This window comes from Ovis aries, chromosome 1, assembly GCF_016772045.2.
Source record: "Ovis aries strain OAR_USU_Benz2616 breed Rambouillet chromosome 1, ARS-UI_Ramb_v3.0, whole genome shotgun sequence".
Taxonomy (NCBI): Eukaryota; Metazoa; Chordata; class Mammalia; order Artiodactyla; family Bovidae; genus Ovis; species Ovis aries.
In genome coordinates this window covers 189,285,702-189,307,486 of record NC_056054.1, presented here as the reverse complement: position 1 = coordinate 189,307,486, position 21,785 = coordinate 189,285,702, and the positions used below count along the sequence as shown (strand labels likewise).

Genomic DNA, 21,785 nt, shown 5'->3' with positions numbered 1-21,785 from the left:
GAATTATAGAGCACTCAATTGTATAACCATGTCTGGAGTGCGCCTCTGCTAGAAGTGAGGCACTATGGAGTCTGTCAGGAACTGCTAAAACTCATTTCTGTTACCAATTTATATAAAAGCTTTTGGCAAATAAAATTCACATCCCACCACCCGCCCCCAAAAGTAACTGTAATACCAAATAATATAGAAATTTAGCACTTTTACCCTTTGGGATGAGGAATTCATTAGCCTTCTTCTTAAAGTTCCAAAGGTCCTGAGGTTAATGGTTAACTGAATGAGCTAAGATATTTGCCATAACCCCACTAATTAAAGAGCTACATTCAACTAGACTATAGACAGTAGACTCCTAGAGAACTTTGGCTAGACCTACTGATGATCATAACCCACGAGGTTTATCTTAAAGTTAGTAAGTGCTAAGCAGGACATCCAGAATTCCACATTATAGGAAAAGAATACACGTCTATTCTTAGGGAGATTTTATCACATACTCACAAAGCTCATACTGACAAGAAACTAATTAGTTCATCGGTGGACAGTACATTCTAAACCAGCCTGCTGTTCAATGGTTCCAACTGTGGGAAAGATAATCTGAAAGTCCCTGGTCTGGTGTCTGGACTCAGTCAGGCACAGTGTGGAAGGCCAGCTCTCTGGCACCATGAATCTAGGGGCCACATGTTAGGGAAGTCCTGAGGGGTATGTTCTGAGGGTTCTCCAAAGCCTGCAGGGAAGGACCAGGACTGGGACAGAAAAGAAAACCATACCAGAGGTCTCTGATGCTTGCACACACTCAGGCAGAGAATGATAGCACATTCTCCATTTGCTTCCAGAGGCTTCTGCAACATTTTAAATAAAGCAGTAATAGGAAGATGGGGCATAGAAGAGGAAATGCTACCATGGCTGATGCTGAAAAGACTCAAGCCTCTCATAGGCAACCATCTATACCTAATCTCGTTTTCTTGTTGCCTAGGAACAGTCGCAAAGCATGCTGGGAAGGGTAGCTTAAGCATCCAGGTGCAGGCTCTGTGGGTTCCCTAGACCAATTCTTGACCCAAACCCAACTTTATTCGTCCATCTGAGCTTGCATTTGGCTAGAGGCCTGGGGACTTCCCCGTTTTGCACATGGCAGACACTCTCCCTAGGAAGGAAAAAAATTAATTTGACACAAGCAATCAATCCCACTGGAATGTTTGCGCACACTGAGCCAAGCAGAAATGGATCCTAAAGGGAGTACTTCTGGGAGGTGATGGGAATTTTAATGCTGAAAAATGATACTGTGTCAAGAACCAAGTATGATGGAGGAAGCACACACATTTGTCTCCAAAGCATGAGTAACACACACACGCGCACATGGCACATATACACACAGAAGCAAGTACACGCACCATCCTTGTGGGGAAAGGTATCTGGGTGTATAACTGTCCAGGCTTCCATCACTCTGTTTATTTTTTGTATTCAAAATGTTTTAAGAGATTGAAGAATACAGCAGTGTTAAACCCCTTTAAAGTAGAAAGCTAGAGAAGCTTGTGAAATGTTCCTGTGATTCCAGTGTGATTCCTGAGGTGGCAGGCTTGGTGAAAGCACTCACCACCTCTAATTCCCCATGATCCCACAAAACCCTCTGCCTTTGCCAGGAATTCCCTCCCTACCCTGTCAACTCTGGATAATGAGAGCATCTTCCAAATGCATTCAAGCATCTCCCACTCTATGACCACCACCAGCACCACATCTGTCAAAATAGGCTTCACCATGCTCTTGTTTATGTCCCTGAATTCCGCTAGCATAGTCATATCATGTATTTGGGATGTTTCAATGTACTTTGAAAAAAAAACTCTAATGGTTCCCTCTATCAAAATGTGAGTTATCTGAAGGTCTAAAGAATGTGAGGGAAAGAAGATGGAGTTCTGGGAAGAAGGAAAGGTAGAAGAAAGCCAAAACAGTAGTTCAATTACCCAGTGCCTCCTCTTGAGATGATGTGGTTGGGCTGGGTTTGCACACGCCCTAGGGAAATGAAAACTTTGGATTGCTTTCGCCATCTTCTCTAGGTGACTCAAAGGAAAAGTTCAAGGACATGAGCTGGCAGGAATATCATTAAGTCAGTCCTCCTTGTGCCTTGAGAGAGCTAGCAGAACAGCTCTGAGGGATCCCTGGTAAGGGCATTCTCGAGGGTGCTCATACACATCCCTAATGACAGACTTGGGGTCCACAGGAACAGACTGAGAAGTGTGGGCTTTTCAACACAGACCCAGAAGTCCCAGAAACAGGGCTCCTCTTTCAAAAGGTTCTAAGGACCAAAACAGTTTTAAGTTACTGCTGACCATCAGTTGATTCTCAGGGGAATTAGAGCCCTTGATCACCAAGCAAGGATGTGGGGTCACCTGTGAGCTCTGGCATCAGGGGTCTGAGCATGCGGTCTAGAGATGCTCAGACAAGAGGCCTCAGAAGGACGGAAAGCCTTCAGGGAACCTGAGACTACTTACCTCCTGGTTTCCATCCCTGCTGGCTTTACTATGGTCTAATTAGCTCAGAATGTTAACCATGGAAGATGCTTTTGAGACCACCTCACCCACCTCCCACATCGGTCTCAGAAAGGGAAAGGAATTTACCACACTCATCAATCACAACGCTGGGCTCTGGATGCCCAGCTTATCACTCTTTCCGCTTAAACCTAAACACCTGACACCACTATTTGCCTATTTTGTTAGTTTTTCCTGAACTGTCTTGTTCGCCATTCTCCCAGTTTCTGCCACCTTTACCGGGAATAGAGTTCTCATTCACCCTGATCAAATGAGAAATAATGCTCATAGCTACTAGGGCTACTCAAGCCCCAGAGGCCTGGAGCCAAGAACAGTACATGAAACACTGAAGTCTTCCTGTGTTAAAAGAAGCAGAAGAGCTTTGGTTAAAGAAAACACCAGTAAATAACTCCACGGCAAAAGACTCAGAGCAACAGTCCCAATCTGGACTTCATTTTTCTACCTATTTATGATGTATCTCAATTAATCTTATTTCTATAGCATACACATTCATGAAAACCTAGGGTGATGTTAAAGGAATTAGCTTTATTTGGAAAAAGCAAAACTGACTGCAACTTGTCATTTTAGGAGGCTGAAAAGACTCAGAAAGCAGATCCTAGCAAGGTAAGAGGGAATCCAGATCCATTAGAGGCCCCTAATTCAAATGTTAGTCATACACACCAGACAGAAATGCAGGCATCAGCAGAGCAGCTCTGTGAGTAATCCATCACCACCCATCACCCTCCTAAAGCTGGGAACCCCCTGAAGATAGAGACTGTGCGATACTCCCCTCTGGACCACAGCGCACGGGATGTAAGAAGCGCTCACTAACTGCTTGCTGGGAGAATCGACAATGCCTCGCTCACACGCTTCTGTGCACACGCACACACGTGTGTGTAGACAGAATCACAATGAGGACAGTCTTAGAATCAAGCCCCATTTCTAAACCTTTTTCCCCAAAAACTATTATTTTAACTAGGGTAATACTGTTCCAAATACAATGTATTTTTCTCTTTTGCATGTCCTTATGTATATTTAGCCTCCTCCTTACTCTATCAGAAGCATCTACTTGCCTCAGGGAAGTTCAGGACAGTTGTAGCAGCAGGCAAAGAGAAAGTGTTCATGTTTAGTTGTTGACATCCTGGGTAGGACTTTTTTTAGTGTTCAGCTTGAATTCTTGACACATTCTCGTGGGGATCAACACATCAAGATCCAAAATGGGTGGACCTGACCATGGAGATCACTTTAAAACAGAGGTAAATAGTACTCAAGATGTCACATTAGGGAGATCCTTGCTACAAGAGAAGGAGAAGAAGCCCTTTTCCTCAAGTATCAGGAGAATGTGGCAAAAATCCAGTCTAGGTGATCAGACACCAGGGTCTCAGCCTCCTCCCATATGCCACCTCAAGGCCCAACCAGAGTTTGGGGTGAAGGAGGCAGCTTTAGAATATAACACCTCAACAGGTGTGAAGGCACCTGAGAACCCTCAGGCCACTCCTGAAGTGGCTGCAGGCCTCTAGGATAACAGCTGTCATTCAGTCCCGTACCCTGATCCACATGGTGTGATGGGAAGAAACAGCACTGGCCTAGTGGGTATATAGTTAGACAAGCCAGGCACAGAGGTTCTGACTTTTCACAGCTGGCACTGAGTGAGCTGGGGAGCTGCATATTTCTTCATTCCCTGATGATGGAACTCAGAGATGCTCAGAGAGCCAGTGACCTGAGCAGGCAGAGCCCTGGGGTTGGGACTAGGAGGCTGCCATGCACAGGGACGTTGACCCCACAGACAAACAGTCAGGACATGATTGCTACTGCTTGCTATCAGACAATATCACAGCAAGAAAACACAAGGACAGGGATCAGATCAGACCAGTCCCGCCCCGATAAGGCAAAGACCAGGGGAATCCAACCATCATACCAGGACTCCAAGTAGCCCTCTCCCCTTACCCCCACTGCTATCACCACAAGTTCACAGGGGCACCTCTGCAGACCCAGATCAAGAGAAGTGGGAGAACAGGAGAAAAACCAAGTGAATGGGAAATTTACCTGTAAGAAACAGCCATCTAAAAACAATGACATACTACAAACTAGCCACGTTGAGGTGGAGGGAGATCAGCTCCACATTAGAAAATTTTTAAAGCTACATTTCCTTTGCACATTTGGGTGATAAGGAATGTGCAACTGAGCTGCAGTGTCACCCATCAGAGAAAAACCCAGTCATTCTGGGCAGTTAGATGAGCCACTCTTCCACTCACACACACGTCTCTTTTCCAAAAGCAAATGGAACACATCATGAAACGTTTCACTCCAGCCCTGGTGCAGCCAATTCCCTACCAGACATGAAAAAATGTACAGTCCTCAAGGGAGGTACAGCTATCACTGCCATCCAAGTCCCCTGGCTCTGCTTTCAACCACACTTAAAACCAAGGGAGACCCCAGAAAAAGGCAGCAGAAAAAAATCCCTTTTCATTGACTCAGCAGTTTCATTTGTCCAGAGTATTTTCCTTCTATTATCTCGCTTTATCTCATATTGCTCCTATGATGTATGGCAGGGCAAGCATGTTTACCTCTCTCTTCAGATGAGGAAAGACAGGTCCCATCTGTAAAAACAGACATTTTAACTGGCTTGGCGAAGTCACAGAGATAATTAGTTGTGGGTAGAATTGGAAACCGAGGTCTCCTGAATCACATCCTTGGATTCTTCTAGCCAAACACAAACTATGGCTTTTGCACACACAACCTAAAGCACTTCCATACCTGTGGTATTGGAATTAACTTTCACTCAAACCCACAAAACACATGTGGCTCTTTTTGGCTAATTGTGACTGCAAATCTGGCTCCTAAGTCACTTAAAGGCATACAGCAGAAGAAGCCAAGAATGGCCTCTACCGTTTATTTAAATGTCATTAATAAAAGCGTCAGTGAACACTGCACAGAAAGTTAGCCTCCAGAGAACAGGACTGGCTGCTCTCCCTCCTTCCTGAGAATAAAAGCAGACGAAGCATCCTGATCCTGTGGTTGTCCTGCCGTCACCTCTGAAAGAGATTAAATAATGGGTGATGCTCTTGCTACTCTTTGGACCAAATAATGCTCCAGAACAAACACTCGTCCTCAGAAAAGCTGGGTTATAAATGTCCACTATTAAGAGGACGGCTAAATAAAATGCGGCACATCCACACAACAGAATGCGACGCAACTCTTCAAACAAATGGGGGAGAACACATGCAGTGACATGGAAAATGTCCACAATTACCAAGTGACACAAGCAAACTGCAGAATAAAGGGGACAGCATAATTCTCTTTTTTTGTCAAAATATGAAAGAAAGCTATGCATTTGTGATAAATACACACTTACATATGTTACAGGTACCTATGTCAGTCAAATTTATCTTAACACCAGGAGAAAGGAGGGAGAAAGAGCATTCACTTTTAAACATCCTGAAACCATCCTGTCCTTTCATTTTGTGTTAACTATTTCTTACAACAGCATCAATGCCTTTCCTCCTCCAGACAAGGGACACAATCCTCTGTCTTCTTTCATTACCCCATATAAAGAGTATTAGCTTATGAATGTCTCACTTTGCTCAACAGATACATGTACACTGATATATCATACATTGAAACTAATTGGGGGAAATGGCTTCATTTAGGAAAAAGTCTAAATGTCTAAATAAATGCTCTATGAAAGTATATCGGAAACCAAATCTCTCTAAACAAAACCTTGTTTACCACCTACTTAAATTACCTTTTAACTCATAGACAATAAACACATACGAGATGAGTCAACGAATGAGTGAAATCCCCTTTCTGCTTGACTTCCAATGAGCCATTTTTCCCTGTATCAATCTTCTCCTAACCCAAAAAGACTATAAACTCTTCAGGGACAAGGACCATTTGTTACTCACCTTTAGTAACTCCTTTAGTACCTGGCATAATAATGGGCACATCGTAGACATTCAGTCAATATTGTTTAGTCGATCCACTTGAATGTTTGAACTTCCCTATGTGGATATGAAATTAAAAGAGGCTTCCTCCTTGAAAGAAAAGCTATGATCAACTTAGAAAGCATTTTAAAAAGCAGAGATGCTACTTTGCTGACAAAGGTCCATACGATCAAAGCTACGGTTTTTCCAGTAGTCATGTATGGATGTGAGTTGGACCATAAAGAAGGCTGAGCTTTTGAACTGTGGTGTTGGAGAAGACTCGAGAATCCCTTGGACTGCAAGGAGATCAAACCAGTCCATTCTGAAGGAGATCAGTCCTGAATATTCATTGGAAAAACTGATACTGAAGCTGAAACTCCAATACTTTGGCTACCTGATGCAAAGAGCTGCCTCACTGGAAAAGACCCTGATGCTGGGAAATATTGAGGGCAGGAGGAGAAGGGGACAACAGAGGATGAGATGGTTGGATGGCATCACCAAGTCAATGGATATGAATTTGAGCAAGCTCCAGGAGATGGTGAAGGACAGGGAAGCCTGGGGTGCTGCAGTCCATGGGGTCGCAAAGAGTCGGACATGACTGAGCAACTGAACAACTACAACAATGTGTATTTTTGCAAAAGAAGGGTACTTCGTTAGTTTTCCAGTGCCTATGGGATATTTGTAATCAAGCAATAAAAGATCCCCTCTAATTAATCCAGAATAAACAACAAGTGTTTGCTATATTTTACAGTAAATATTGATTTCATAGGTCTTTTTGTTTAAGGTAGAATTGCTTGTCTACACAAAACAGATTCATTTCCTTAGCACAATGTTTCATTATAAAACTCCCAAATGACCTGCACACCAATAAATAGCTCTTATAAAAAGAAAAAAATTCAAACCAACAAATACTAATCAAGCAAGTATATGCAAGGCACTATGTTAATGGTGAGAAGACAGACAAGTCCAAAGCAAAAGGTAGAGCCTACTTGGGGAAACCAGACATGACCGTTTTCCAAGGTGGAGCTTCCAAAACGTCTCGGAGTCATCGATGTTGAATAAAGTTCTGGAAAGAAACTAATGTCCAAACAAGTCTAGTGTACAGCTCACCTCCACCTTGGACATCTCATCCAAGTCACCAAATAAGGACTCAAGAATCCCCTATTTTCACCTCTACTCTAGGGCTCCAGGGCTGAGCGAGATGCAGAAGTCTGCACACCTAGCTCACTTTGAATTCAACTGGACAGATCATTCTTTAAAGCAATTCTCACCCATTCTCCAGAGAATGGATCCAATCCATCTCCTCTCTTTACGGGATCTCAGCACCCCACAGTCCTTCAGATGATCTTGGATCCCATTCACAGAGAACAATGAAGTCAGTCTTCTTAACAGCTTAATAAGGACTTTACCATCTGACCTATACATCTGACCTGAAAACCTCCTGGTCTTTTCCCACAGCCACAGAGGAAGAGGTGTCCCTCCATCCCGCAGATAACCTCTTTGCCTGGGAACCTCATCCTTTCCAACTTCTGAAGAAGGTAGTGCCCACTCTGATACCCTATCCACACACATACCACTTTCTATCACCTTCAGTGTCTACCACTATTTCCTCCCGTGATTTTTTTCTCAAACACTCAAAGATTTTTCTCTCTCTTTAGAGCAAACAAACAAAACTTCACTGGACCTGATAACTTTTTTAAAAATTTATTGAAGTACAATTTGCATGCATAAAATTCCATATATAATTCTACAAATCACTGAAAGCTCACAAACAGATCACACCATACCTATGACCAAGAAACAAGACAACCAGTACTCCCCAAATGCCCCTTCAGTTACCATTGATTATTTTCCTTACTTTTATTAGCAAACCTCTTCAACAATGGTCTATCTTCATTTTTACCATCTCTTCAGCTATTTCAGAATAAGCATCCCCTCTTCCATGAATTCTCCCCACACCCATGCAGATGAGGCTGTTGATCCTTCCTCTCTGTTCTCAATGTACAGCATACAATCCTTTGTTTATGTGTCAGGCAACTCCACCAGACAGTCACCCTCCATGTCAGAAAGATGATTTCTAACTTGCTGGTATGGCCTCAGCCTGGCACTTAATTAGGTTCATAGCTGGTGTTTGACACTTGAATATGAATGAATGCAAGAATGAATGAAAAGATCCACTCACTGTAATCTAGTGTTTGCTGAAACTGATCAGTCTCTGTCCAGTTCTCATCAAAAGTAATCATGATATTTAGCTGTCAAATGCAATGGCTAGGATCATGAAGAATGACTAGAAAATTATACCGTTCCAATCACTGCTTAAGCATTCTCTTTATATCCAAATATTTGAGCCCATTATGTGCCAATGGCCTGGGGTACAGAGACAACATCTTGCACCCACCCTACAAATGAAAGCTGTGACATCATTCCCAATGGCACTCTGTCTTTTCATGGCCATAGACCCAACATGGAGTCCTGCCAATCTTTCCCCTTAACTGCTCCTGAAGATACTCCTCCCTCTTCCCACAATCTCCTTTCCAGGAGAGTAACAAGTCAGAGACAGGAATCCCCCAGGAGCCCCAGACCCCTCCCCCTAGTCCCCTTTTGTCACATCCAATTAACCATCTGCCATTCTCCTGGGTCTCTCTCTAGGCCCACTGTCCAGCTGCCAACCGAACACTGTGCTTCCCCACCCCCATACCCCATAGATGCCCATTGTCCCTGGGCTGCAGGGTAAGAGTAGAGCCACATTCCCAGTCCCTGCCTGCCATGCCCTGGAATAACTAACTGCAAGCTTAAAAATCACATCCCTACATATGTGGAAAGAAGGAAGGAAAGGAGAGAGGGAGGGAAGGGGAGAAGGAGAAGGGAAAGGAGGGAGGAAAGATGGGGAGGGTATCACAGGGGAGGGGAGTGGAGAGGAGGAAGCTACTGAAGCATAATTTGGAAATTCTAACCAGTAATATGATATTATATGCAATACAGTCTTACTAGTAATATATATGGTCATATTCTATTATATATAGTGATATTCTATTACCAGAAGTATGATCCCATTTCTATTACTAATTACAATACGAATATAACTATCACAATCTATAGCTACGAAATCAAGTGATCCTGATAGGTAAGGTTTGTTTATTTTTTTACCCATTTTACACATAAGGAAACTGAATCTCAGGAAGGCTGTACTTTGTACAAGACACACAGTAAGTTCCTGTTCTAAGACTCTGATTCTGAAACTGAGCCACACCTACGGAAATTTCCACCTCCTCCTACTCCAGGGAATAGAAACCCAGTCCCCCAGAGCCCACCTTTTGGTAATAGGATCCATACGATCCCCTGGATTCCTACTCCGTCCCCTAGAGGGCCACATAACATGCCTCTCTAGACGACAGTTCTTGGGTCTGCCCCGGAAATGAGAGCTGAAGGGAGGGCTTTGGGGCCAAAGGAATGGGTGTGCTCACTGGCATCGTCCTCTGGTTTGAAGCATTCCTCTTCATGGAGAATGGGCAAGAGGCTCCTCCATGACCCCCCTGTCTGCTTCCTCTTTGTTTGAGAGCCTGAGAAGGCAATGGCGACCCACTCCAGTATTCTTGCCTGGAAAATCCCAAGGACAGAGGAGCCTGGTAGGCTGCAGTCCATGGGGTCGCTGAGTCGGACACGACTGAGCGACTTCACTTTCACTTTCCACTTTCATACACTGGAGAAGGAAATGGCAACCCACTCCAGTATTCTTGCCTGGAGAATCCCAGGAACGGGGGAGCCTGGTGGGCTGCCGTCTATGGGGTCGCGCAGAGTCGGACACGACTGAAGTGACTCAGCAGCAGAGGCATTAAGGAAACGGAAAATTCAGAACAGGTCAGTCCCTGACAGAGCACCCGATGGCCAGGCATAAGCCCTCCTCAGGAAGCTGCCCCAATAACTTCTTGCCTGAATCCTCCTCCTCTGTCCTCCCCTCATTCATCCTCCACCACCTCGCCCCCACCCCCCAGCTCCCCCGACAACTTGCCTTTCTGACTCACACTCTGTAGGAAGTGATTCTACAGACCCCTCTAGAGCCTGGAGCAGATCCCACCTCAACCTGCAGAAGAAAGCCACAAGTACTTCTAAAAGGATTGCTATTTTGGGACCTCCCTTTCTAATTTCTCTGCCCAAGGAACCTTTTAGAGCCATGCCAACCCAGCTCACCCACTTCGCAGCTGCCCTCAGCTTGTACTATCCACCCCAAGCACAGGACCATAAGCCCCTGATTCCCCAAGCCAGGCGATGCTCTCTCTTTTGGGGGTTACTGGCCAAGCACAGGTGCCCTCATCTGAGCGGCAGGCCAGCTGGCTATTTTACTGAGGTCCTTCCCCCAGTCTCCTCCTCTGGGCCGAGGCTCACCCCTAGCTACCTTGGAGATCCACCCCAACGCGCTCATCCAGGATCTTCCTTCAACTGCTCCTCTTTTCCAAATAGTCATTCCCTTCCCCAAGCCTGCCTTCTCCCTCCTCCCCACTCCTAGGTATTTACAGATCTTCTCTACCTAAAAAAAGCCTCCCCTCAACTCTGCTACCCATCTCCAACTACTTTTATTATTTTTAACCTTCCCTTCACAGCCAAACTTTTCCAAAGAGTCATCTATATGCACTCCCACCACTTCCTCCCCATCCACTCAACTCCCTATTCCCCTTGAAATTTGAATTCCACCTCCCATACACAAGTGAATGTTATTTCAAAGGTTACCAGTGATCTCCCAGTTTCCAGAACCCAGAAGGTTTGTTCATCCCCCTCTCCCTCAGCCTCTCTGCAGCACTAGATCCTGTCGATGGCCGGACTGTTTCCAAGCCCTGCTCTTTCCTGGTTCTCTTCCAGCCCTTCACTCAGGTCTACAGCTCTGTCCTTGGCCCTCTGCCCTTAAGTCTGTATACGCTTTTCATTTATTATCTCGTCTATTCTGATAGCTCCAGCCACAACTTCTTACTGATATCTCCCAAATCTGTATTTCCGTCTCTGGCCTCCCTCCAAAGCTCCAGACTCCCTCCGCTATCCGCCTACTGAATCAACACCTCCCTAAGCTATTTCACTGACACCTGAAAAGCAACATGTCCTAAAGAAAGTTCCCAAATCCTCCCTCTCCTCTGCCTCCCCACAGCTGCTCCTCCTCTTCCTGAACTCCTGATTTTCATTTAGGGTACTTCCCTCCTCCCCGTTACCCAACTAAGCTTTGAAGTCATCTTTGAGACCTGCCTCTTCCTTAACACCTCTACATCCAAGTTACCAAGTCCTACAGACATTACCTCCATGAGTTTCCTCAAAGGCACCCCTGCCTCCCCATTTCAACTCTGCCGTCTCACGTTCAGACCCTCCTAACCTTTCACAGTGGCCTCCCAATCCAGCTCTGGCTACCAGTTCCTCCCCTGTTGCAACTGACCCTCTGCGGGGCAGCCAGATTTATCTTCCTGATGACATCAGCACCCCAGTCAGAAACTTGCAGTGGCTCCTGAAAGCAAACTGAAGAAAGACCATACTCTTTGGCCTGTCATTCAAAGCCTGTGGTTATCTAAGAGTCCAGTAGATGTTTAATAAGTGAAGCAATCAATCAACTTGGTCCCCATCCCCTTCTGACTTTGCTCTCCCATTGATCCTCCACCTGCATCCTCTGAGTCATATAAACTGGACCACTGACTGTCCCCAAATATGCCATGGATGGTTGCACCCTTTTTTAACACTGTTCGAACACTGTCTTCCCCATCTAAAGTCTACCCATCCTTCAAGTCTCAAGAAGTAACTACTTCCCTGAGGACACAGTTCATTTGCCACTTTTCACTTGTTTATCCCTCATATCTGTGTTTTCTAGCTAATATCCAGCTGTCTTCTAATAAAGCCATGGGACAGAAGGGGAGGAGAGGAAGCTAATTCTCCAACAGTTTCTTCTTTACTTCTTCGTAATAATTCCTCTGTCCTCCCAGCTAATTCTCTCTGTTCCCTCACTCAACAGCAGACGCAATTTCAAGCAGCTCTATTGATCCAACAGCCCTGTGGCTGTCAATCATTTCCTAGTTATTCTGCTGCCAGTCATTCACACTCAAAGGAGTGGCAGGAGGAGTCTGAACAGCATGCAGACAGAGCAGGAGCAGGAACAGACTGATCCACTGCACCCACCTGAGGCTCAGCGGAAGCAAGACCCCCTTTCTTGCTGGGCTTCTCTAGATGGTATGGGGCCATGTGGCCCAGGGCCTGGGGGACTAGCATTTTTATACTTTGGTGGAGGAGAAGTACCCTGATTTGTTGTAACGAGGGTGCCCCATCAAGTTCCCATGGGAAACCAAACTGAGAAGGATTGGAAAAGGTCCTGTGGAGGCCAAATTTAATAAAAGAATACTTGCCAGAAGAGGTACTTAGGGTAATAGAATGTTCGATTTGGAAAGAACTATCTACATAAATTTGGAGAGAATTGTACAACTTATAAAGACCTTTCACATACAGTGTCTTATTTGAGTCTTTCAACAACCCTATAAGGGAACTGGAGTGGGGGCAGGCATCATCCTCAGCTTACACTCTAGGTGTTACTTGCTCACCCAAGTCATCCAGATAAGTACAGAGCAATGGGGAGGGTTCACCTCCTTCTCTCTTACCTGACCTTCTCAGCCTCTTTCACAGGCTTTTTCTCTCTTTCCCATCCCTTAAATTCAAGTGCTCCCTGAGGGGGGTATTATAATTATATCCATTTTCCTTCCTGCTCTATATTCTTTCTTGCAATGATTTTACACACTCCCAGAGCACAGCACATGGCTACACTAGGCACTCGATAAATATTTATCAAACAAATGACTAAATGAATGAAAGAAAAAGAGCCAAGGCCCAGACTCTAGCCTTCTGATTCCACCCAGGCTCCTGCACACCACTGTGATGCCCCTCCAGCACCCCCCTTCACTTCATGTCAAAAGCCCCGTGTGGTCCCCCTTCAGGAGAGTCCCTCAGCCTCTGTGCCATCACATTCACTTAATAATGACAACAACAGCTAGGATTTCTTGTGTTCCTAATGTGGGTCAGAAACCACCAGATGTTATTTACATGTTTTTCCTATTTAATGCTCTCAACCTGTGAAATAAGCATTCTTGGTCCCATTTTGCAGAAGACTGAGGATGACATAGATTATATAATTTATTCAATATTCCACCCCTGATTAGCGCTGAGCCTATCTGATCCAAAACCCATGATCATCCAGCTTCCTGGCCTTAGCACCACTGACATTAGGAAGCTGGAGAATTTTTTATTGTCCTGTGCAATATAAGATGTTCAGCAGTATTCTAGACTTTTACCCAAAAATTCCAGTTGCCACCCCCTCCCTGAGTTATGGCAACCAAAAAATGTCTCCAGACACAGCCAAATATTTCTTGGAGGACAAAACTGCCCCCATTTGAGAACCACTAAACTCCGGGAGTTGGTGATGGACAGGGAGGCCTGGCGTGCTGCGATTCATGGGGTTGCAAAGAGTCAGACGCGACTGAGCGACTGAACCGAACTGAACTGAAACTAAAGCCTACTGCCTACCTCCAAAAGTGAACTACCAAGCTCCAGAACCAGAAAGAACTGGAAAAGTAAAAGCGTTCATTCTTCAACAGCTAAAAAGGACCTCTAGTTCACCTATTCTGGTGTTTTACTGACACTGACAGTTGGGAAGATTTTTTTCACTTCTCAACTAATTTCTTTCTGCAGCTTCAGTTTATTCCAACACTTCTTCCATTCCCCAAGGGATTATCAAATACAACTGGATAGAATGTACCAATAATTGAGTTATTGATGATTGCTGGCACAACGATAAAGCAAAGCCTCCCAAATCTTATGGACGTGTGCATAGATGTTATATATCATAAAATATATTAATGCAGAAATAACCAATATAAATGCAATATTAAAAATATTAACAACATTCCCTTTTCAGAGCAACAAAGTCCTCTCAATACTCCATCAGAAGTTCTTGAGAAATGGCATGATCAAAAGCCCAAATCATGATGGGTGGAAGTGAAGGAGAATCAAGAAGGAATGGTAAATATTAAATTAAGCATCATGTTTACATTCTGCAGCAAACACAACATTAAAAAGAGATGTTTTTCTTTGCTGCAGAAGAGCACTCAGAAGCTAAGAGACTCCACCCCTTTCAGGTGCCTGACTATGCACGGACACGATGATATTTACCCAAAAAACTGCACACCAACATAGGGTGTTATTCCAAAATGTCCCTTGTCTATGATCTGGCCCTGACAATGTTCAGTTTTCTAGGTGGCATGGGGTTTTTATTTGAGAGAAAAATTGAAATAGTAGTCAGTGAATACCAATATATCACCACCTTAGATTCAGCAACTGCTTATATTTTGCTGTGTTTGCTTTATCTGTCAGAGGGAGATGGCTTGTTTTGGTTCGGTTTTGGTGACTCAAACTTTTTAAAAGATCTTTTAAAGAACAAATCACTTAACTATGTGAAAAGGCTAAAAACAATATAATACCTCTGATGAAGTGAGAAAATGAGTATAGACAAGTGAGTGTTGTAGGAATTCCAGGGGGAGAGTTGCTCTTGTGGGCTGTGAAAGCTTCCAGAAGAATGCGGTGCTCAAGTTTTGAAGAAAGAGTCGCATTTGTAGAGTAGGGGTGAAGAAACATGAGTCAAACTGCCCTGGGACAGTGAGAAGAGCAGCCTGGCTAAAGCTGAGGTACGAAAGACAAACTTGACCCTAAAGACAGTCGAGGGTCACTGTAGGTTCATAAACCAGGTGTGAGGAAAGTACTGCAACCTACTTTAGAAAGTGCAATCTGTCTGCAGATGCCAATTTGGAGTGGAGGTGAGAGAGCCAATTCCAACAGCCAAGAAGAAAGGCTACCGAAAGAGTCCATGGCATCATAATGGGTCTTCTGGCATAGGGCAGAAGCCCTGAGAATGAAGAGCATGGGCTCACTATGAAAGACAATTCAACAGAGATAGTTAGAAGAGAGACTCCTCAGAGACAATACCAAGGTGTTAAATATCGACCCTAGGAAAGGGAAAATGCCAGTAACAGGAATAAGGAAAACAAGAGGAGAAGCTAGTTTAGGGACTTGGAAAGACAGAGTTGAGTGTGAGGCTGACCAAAGTCCAAGTAATAGCAAACCACTAAAAATGTCTTGACTCACAAGACCAAAGCTCAACAGAAATATATAAGATATTTCCACATCGATTTCATTAAATTTATCCTCTGATTTTCTTTTCCTTTGAGTCTTAAAGAAAGAGGTTTCTCCTCAGTTCACCAAAGCCAAGATTTTACTTTTACTAGGGAACCTCCTCTGTCTCACTTCTTCAGATATCTAACTCAGTCAATCTAGCATCTTCAGTTCTTCCTGCCCAGAAGCTCCCTCCCTTCCACATCTAACGCTGTTCTGACTCTCCAACAACAACAACAACAAAAAAATGAAAACTCTTTTTCTTAATGCTAATATCCTGTCTAACTAGCACCCAAATTCTTTTTGCTTTTACCAGTAAACTCCTATCCACCCCAAATGCCTACCCGGAATGCCTCTTCTAATACTGTGCTCCCAAGAGCTCACAGTGGCCTTCTTTTTTATCACATCCAGTGACACTTACCTGGCATTCCTCTTGTTCAACCTGTCTGCAGCCTGTCATCACATCAGAACCCACGCTGACTCCCTGGGGTCTCTAGGATCAAGTCTCCTTTGCTGCCACTTTCTAAACAAGGGTTTCTCCCCCAAATTCTAACTTTAGCCCTCTCCTCTTCCCTCCACCCCCTCCCTCTGAGAGCTGATGCATTCACAAGCCTCAGCTGCAACAAGCCTTGATGCAGAAGGCTTCCAAGATCAGCCCTACTCTCCTGCCTGTGCCCCTGTCTGGAGTCCCATTTCTCCCACAAACCGATTCCACCTGTATGCTCCTCAATCAATTCGAATTTTCCACATCCAAAGCGAACAGCATTATCTGCCCTGCAAAACCCAGCTCCTGTCCTCAACCAGAGTGCATCAATCAAGACAATGTTGGTCCTCTATGCTTTCAACCCAGTTACTCCCATTTTCTTGTGGGCTTAATTTTCTTTCCCTCCTATAACAAGTTGGTCAATAAATTCCCATATTTATGCCTTTGACATTGCCTTTCTCTCCGAGTGGTCCCTGAGTCCTCATTCTTTCTGCCACTAACCCAGCCAAGCCCCTCTCCCTCAGTTCTGGGTCACTTTTGCATTTGGATTGTTCCTCTCTCTTATCAACTCCATCTATCATATTACCCCCCAGATAAACCTTTCCAAATATCAGTTTCTTCAGGATGTAGCCTTGATCAAGAACCTAAAATGACTCCCTACCAATCTTGAATCAAATCCAATCTCCTCTCTCTTGGGCTTCCAAGACTCTCCCTATCTGGTCTTGTCCTACTTAACAAACTCTGTTTCCCATTCCTCCCTACCCTACACTTTCTGCTCCATCTTCCCGGCATCCTCAATGTCAATGCCTCAACCTCCCTGAGATTTTGTCCATGATTCTTCTCCTACCCTCCATCTCTCCTTCATAGGCTACCCTCAGTCCCTCTCCTCTGTAGTTCTGCCAACTTTTTATCTTAGAGCACCATAATGTTCAGCAGTTAATTAATCTCTAATTGAGCAGTAATTGTCAATCTTCTTTTAAAAGCTCTTGGAGGAGAGAGACCACGTTGAACGTTTCTATCCCACAGCACCCTGGACAGCAGAAGGTTCCTTAGTAGGAGCTGAAAAGCCCTTGTTGGTTTTCTGTTCCCAATTCTGAGTTTCTATATTTCCCCTCCTCTGCCTCATAACCATGATCAATATAATTATTGTGACACACTTTCCCAGGCTTGGATCAAAGAGTTCCCAGAAAGACAGTATAGAATACACCAGAAAGACAATACAGAATATACCAGTCTGTAAGACTGGGGTGTCGTTGTGGGGTGTGTGTGCTTCTCTCTGTGTGTCTATCTATCCATGTACATGTATGTACGGATATAGGATTTAGAAAATGTAGCTTAATCCATGATCAAAAAAACTTAAGTACCAAAATAACCAGAAGAGGACAAGGAACCAAAATGACAGAATTAGTTGAAACATGCCTAATTAGAGGCAGAGTATGCCAGAGTTTTGACAAAGCAATTGCCAGTCTGGTCTTTATATGAGCAAAATTTTCCACCAGAAAGCAGGGGGTAACCCTGGCCCCAGGGACTTTGAAAATGTGTTTGAAGCTTTCTCAGTGGTTCGACTAAATAAATTTATAATCTGTCCAACCTACCAGGTGTAGAGCACTATATTCCATAAAGATTGGGGGATCAGAAAGGAGACAGTTAAGAAATATGGTCTTTTACAGGTTTAAGAATCCCCAGGCTAGAGATTGGAAGGGAGTAAGATCAGAAAGCAGAGCACAGAGGGCCACTCAGGTGGATGGTGGTCCTAGACCCTACCACAGATAGCCTGCCTCCCCTCTTACAACTTGTTACACATTGTCAGTCATTTCCAGCCTTATCTGTTGTAGATTTCACCCTTCTCTGATTTGAAGAGCACATCAAACCTAGCCCCCACCCCCACCATAAGGCTGCCCAAGAAGGAAGAAGAATACCCCCAGCAGGATTCCACAGGAGACAGTCCCCAGTCAGTTATTTACTCTGTGATTTTAGCCAGAGCTAGACAATGTAAGCCCCATGTTGTATTTTGAAAGGCCCTGGGAAAAGTAACACATTGGACCATTATAGGTCATTAACACCATTAACACTGTGTGAATTCATTTGTCAGAAATTAGCAAGCCTCCAGAAACTTGAGATCTGCTCCAAGTGCCTGGGAGGAGAACGGATAGGAACTACTGTTTGGATGGTAGAAAATGGGAAGGAGGAATGGATGCCAAAAGATAAAAGTAGGTCCAGAAAGGGAAGGTCGGAAAGCTCATACTTCAGGAGTTTTCCCCAGAACTAAGGAAAGGCAGACTTTTGTGCCAGATGAGAGACAGGAGTGGGGCCAGGTGGGGGAGTCAGGGAAGACGTCCTGGTGAATGTTTCCAGATAGGCCTTAACCCCCAGAACCTCTCTCCTAGACTATAATCTAAGGTTATAAACTCAGGTCAGGCACGTTTTTAGAATTCGTGCCTTGGTTCCTGGGCAGTGCATATGTGAGTGTAAGGGTGGGGGGAGGGGGACGGGCCAGGCGGCAGTGTATATTAGAAACCACGACTGGTTAAAAGGAACAAGGAGACAAGGCTGAGCCCTGAGAAGCAGGGTAGGATAACAGGGGCTCCTGTTTTCTCCAGGCTCTGGCATCAGCTCCTGTCCTCCACCTCTTTACTCTTCAGACCAACTAGAAAATGAACATATGGGTCGACCAACTCTTGACTTCTAAAGCCACAAGTCTCCCCAACAAAGCACCCCACCCCTTCCCCTCAGATGACCTCCAGGGCAGGGCAATGAGGTTAGGAAACAGATGGGTGTGCAGGGAGCCTCCAGAGCTAACCTGTTCCCTGACCCCACCAGTTCACGCGCTTTAACCCAATTTACAGAAAGAGGGGGTCCCCATAACTTACTGGACTCTTTGGGACAAAGATTCCAGACAAAATGGTTCCAGATATGGAAGATGGGGAGCTCTACCTACTGAGTTGGTGGAAGCCACAGGTAAAGAGGAGATGGAGAAACCCTGGTTATCAGAGAAACAGGGCCACAGGTGGTGGGAGAGGAGAGTGGTCGGCATCTGCTCTGGGAAAAGGGCTGTGCAGGCAAGGAACCTGCGACTCAGACCCAGGACTGGGTGGTGGCGGGGGCAAAGAACAACCGTGAAAGCAGGTCTGGCGGGGGAGCTCTACATACCACAGGCAAGCAAAGATTCAGTGGGTGTGTATGAGGGGGACGCTAACTCACACGTCCAGAATGAGTGATTTTTATCAAAAGCTCCTGCGTTCCCATCACTGAAGAAGAGGAGGACAAGGACGAGGTCCTAGGCGCCCACCGCCTTCCCAGCCAAGTCCGCCTCTTAAGTCTGAGACGCCCGGCTCCTCACACACATCAGGCTCCGCGGTCCACCGTCCGCCCCGCTCCTGACTGTCAGGCTGCAGCCTGCGCGACTCCCGGTCCTTCTTTGCATATCAGGGCCCGGGGCCCGTGGCCCGGAGCAGGGGTGCGGGCGCGGGGCGGCCAGAGCCAGGCTGACAGGCGCTAGGGGGAGGGGGAGCCGAGGGAGGGGCGGGGGCGCCGGGAGCGAGAGCGGCGCGCTGCAAAGTGATCCAACCTCGCCCCATCCCCGCGCTCGGGGAGAAGGCGGCCCACCGGGACCGCCTCCCGCCTCCCCACACAGACTCCCGCAAGTGGGGTGAACGCCGAGGGGCGCCAAGCTCCCAGCCCCCACCCCTCTCCAAAACGCAACCAGCACTGCCATAACAACAAGAATCTCGGCAACTCCGGCCCGGACGACGAGGGGGACAGCACCCCCCAACACGCCCGCCCCAGCAACAGTCTCGTTCCCCAAACTTGTCCGAGAAGCCGCGTCCAGGGCAGCAGCCCCCCACCCGCCCCACCCCCCCAAGCTCCCCAGCTGCCCAGCTTACCTGTCCGGAAAAAGGCGTCCACGTCCGAGTCGGCGGCTCCTCCTTCCTCCGCTGCCCCCTCCGGGGGGTTCATGACTGGGGGAGGGCGTCCACGGGCAGCCGGGGGGCGGCCAAGCCCGGGGCCGAGCGCTGCTCTGTGGGCGGCGGGCGCTGGGCTGCGGACACCGGGCTTCGAGGGCGGCCGGCCGGGGCGGCTGGGCTGGGGCAGAGGACGCCGAGGCTCCCTCAGGCGGAGGCGCACGGCGGGCTGGGGGCGCCTGCCGCGGGCTCCCCCATGGTCCCCCTTCCCCGGGGGGCGCTGGCCGCCTGCGGTCTGCCCGGGCCGGGGTCCGAGCTGCTTGGGCGCCCGCTCTCCCTCAGCAGCGGCAGCTGGCTCTCCTTCTCGCCCGTCCGCCTGTCTCTATTGTTCAGCCCTGCTCGGCTCTCCTCTTTATTTTTCCTCCTCCCTCCCACCCTCCCTGTCTCTCTACCTCCTCCCTCCCTCGCTCTATCGCCCGCACGCTCTCAGCCTCCCTCCCTCGCTCGCTCTCTGGCTCCCCCTCTGGCTCCCTCAGCCGCCGCCGCCTCGCAGCTCCTCCCCCGGCTCCCGCTCCTCAGTCGCGGCCAACAATGCCCGGGGCAGCGCCGAGCTCAACTGAAGCTTCGGCCCGGGCCGGGGTTCGCCGCGGGCCCCCGGCGGCGCGGACGCCTCCCTCCCCCCGCCTCCCCGCGCCGGCCTCTCCAAGGAGCCAAGCCCGGGCCCCGAGCTATTGTTCGCGGCTGTGCTAGGCCGGCTTCCTGAGCCCCGCAGGAAAAGCCCCGGCGAAGGAGGCGGCCGGGGAGGGGGCGGGGCCGCCGGGCGCGTCCTGGGCCGCCGGGCGCACGCCGGGCTTGCCGAGGGGGCTCGGACGCCTGAGCCCCGCGTGCTCAGCCTCGCCGCTAGCGCTGTTCCTACTCCCGCCCGGCGGCGGCCGCCTCCTCCACCCCACCCCGTTCTCAGGTGTATGAGCCGCGACCCCCCTCAAGCTGCCTGTCCCCCAAGATGGGCTGATCTGTCTCTAGAGGCTGGACTTTTCCCCGCTCCTTCTCGACAAGCTCCCTTCTGTCTCCTTGACCTCCTGAGCCTTTCGCATTTTCCTCACCAACTCTCCTTAGTTCCTCTGGTTTTTTGGTGTTTGGTTTTTTTTTTTTAAAGCTTTTCTCTTCCTTCCCCCCTCTTTTCAGCGCCCCTGTAAACACCTCTGCCTGTCTCGGTGACTCTTTGTCCAGTTCATTTCTCTCGCGATGTGCCCCTGCCTATCTTTCCCTCCGTGACCCTCTTCTGTCTCCCATTTGTCTCTGTCCTGCCTCGGTACTTGGCCAGTGTCTCAACGCTCCTCTTGGACAGCTGTCAAACTCCCTAATCCCCGAGGCCTTCTCTGTTTTGTTCTTCTGCCTCGTGTGAATGGAGAGATCCAGTTGGCCAGGAGAAAGGAGGTGTTACAGCAAGCTGAATTTCAATTAAAGTGGGGAGAGGGACAGGAGAGGAATGGGGAAGACCTCAAAAAAGAAAACAGATGCTGTATGGGGTAATTAATGCAGTGATTGTATTGTGCCAATTGGTTTTTAAGCAATAATTAAACAATAATTAGCCAGTATTCTGTTTATAGTCCTAGTGACTGCAAAGCTTACAAAACAGAGGCTCTTTAGACCTGAGTACTTAATGTGGTGTGTTGGAGGCTGTTGTTGCTACCTCATCCAGACAGATGGAGAGGCTGTGGCCTGACCTAATGTGTTAAAAACACACCTAATAGGAAAATCAGATAATGTAGTGTAAAGCTGATGG

General features: G+C 47.0%; 1 protein-coding gene across 18 annotated transcripts in view; it reads right to left on the bottom strand.

Moving 5' to 3' along the window:
- KALRN (kalirin RhoGEF kinase) overlaps nucleotides 1-20,386 on the bottom strand; it is a 699,404-nt gene extending 679,018 nt beyond the window's left edge. For all 18 annotated transcript variants that reach the window (XM_042232347.1, XM_042232379.1, XM_042232348.1 and 15 more), the window contains exon 1: nucleotides 19,982-20,386. In XM_042232347.1, coding sequence (XP_042088281.1) covers nucleotides 19,982-20,054 — 73 coding nt within the window. In that variant the 5' untranslated portion in view covers nucleotides 20,055-20,386. The remainder of the gene's footprint in view (nucleotides 1-19,981) is intronic.
- Nucleotides 20,387-21,785: the final 1,399 nt, after the last annotated feature.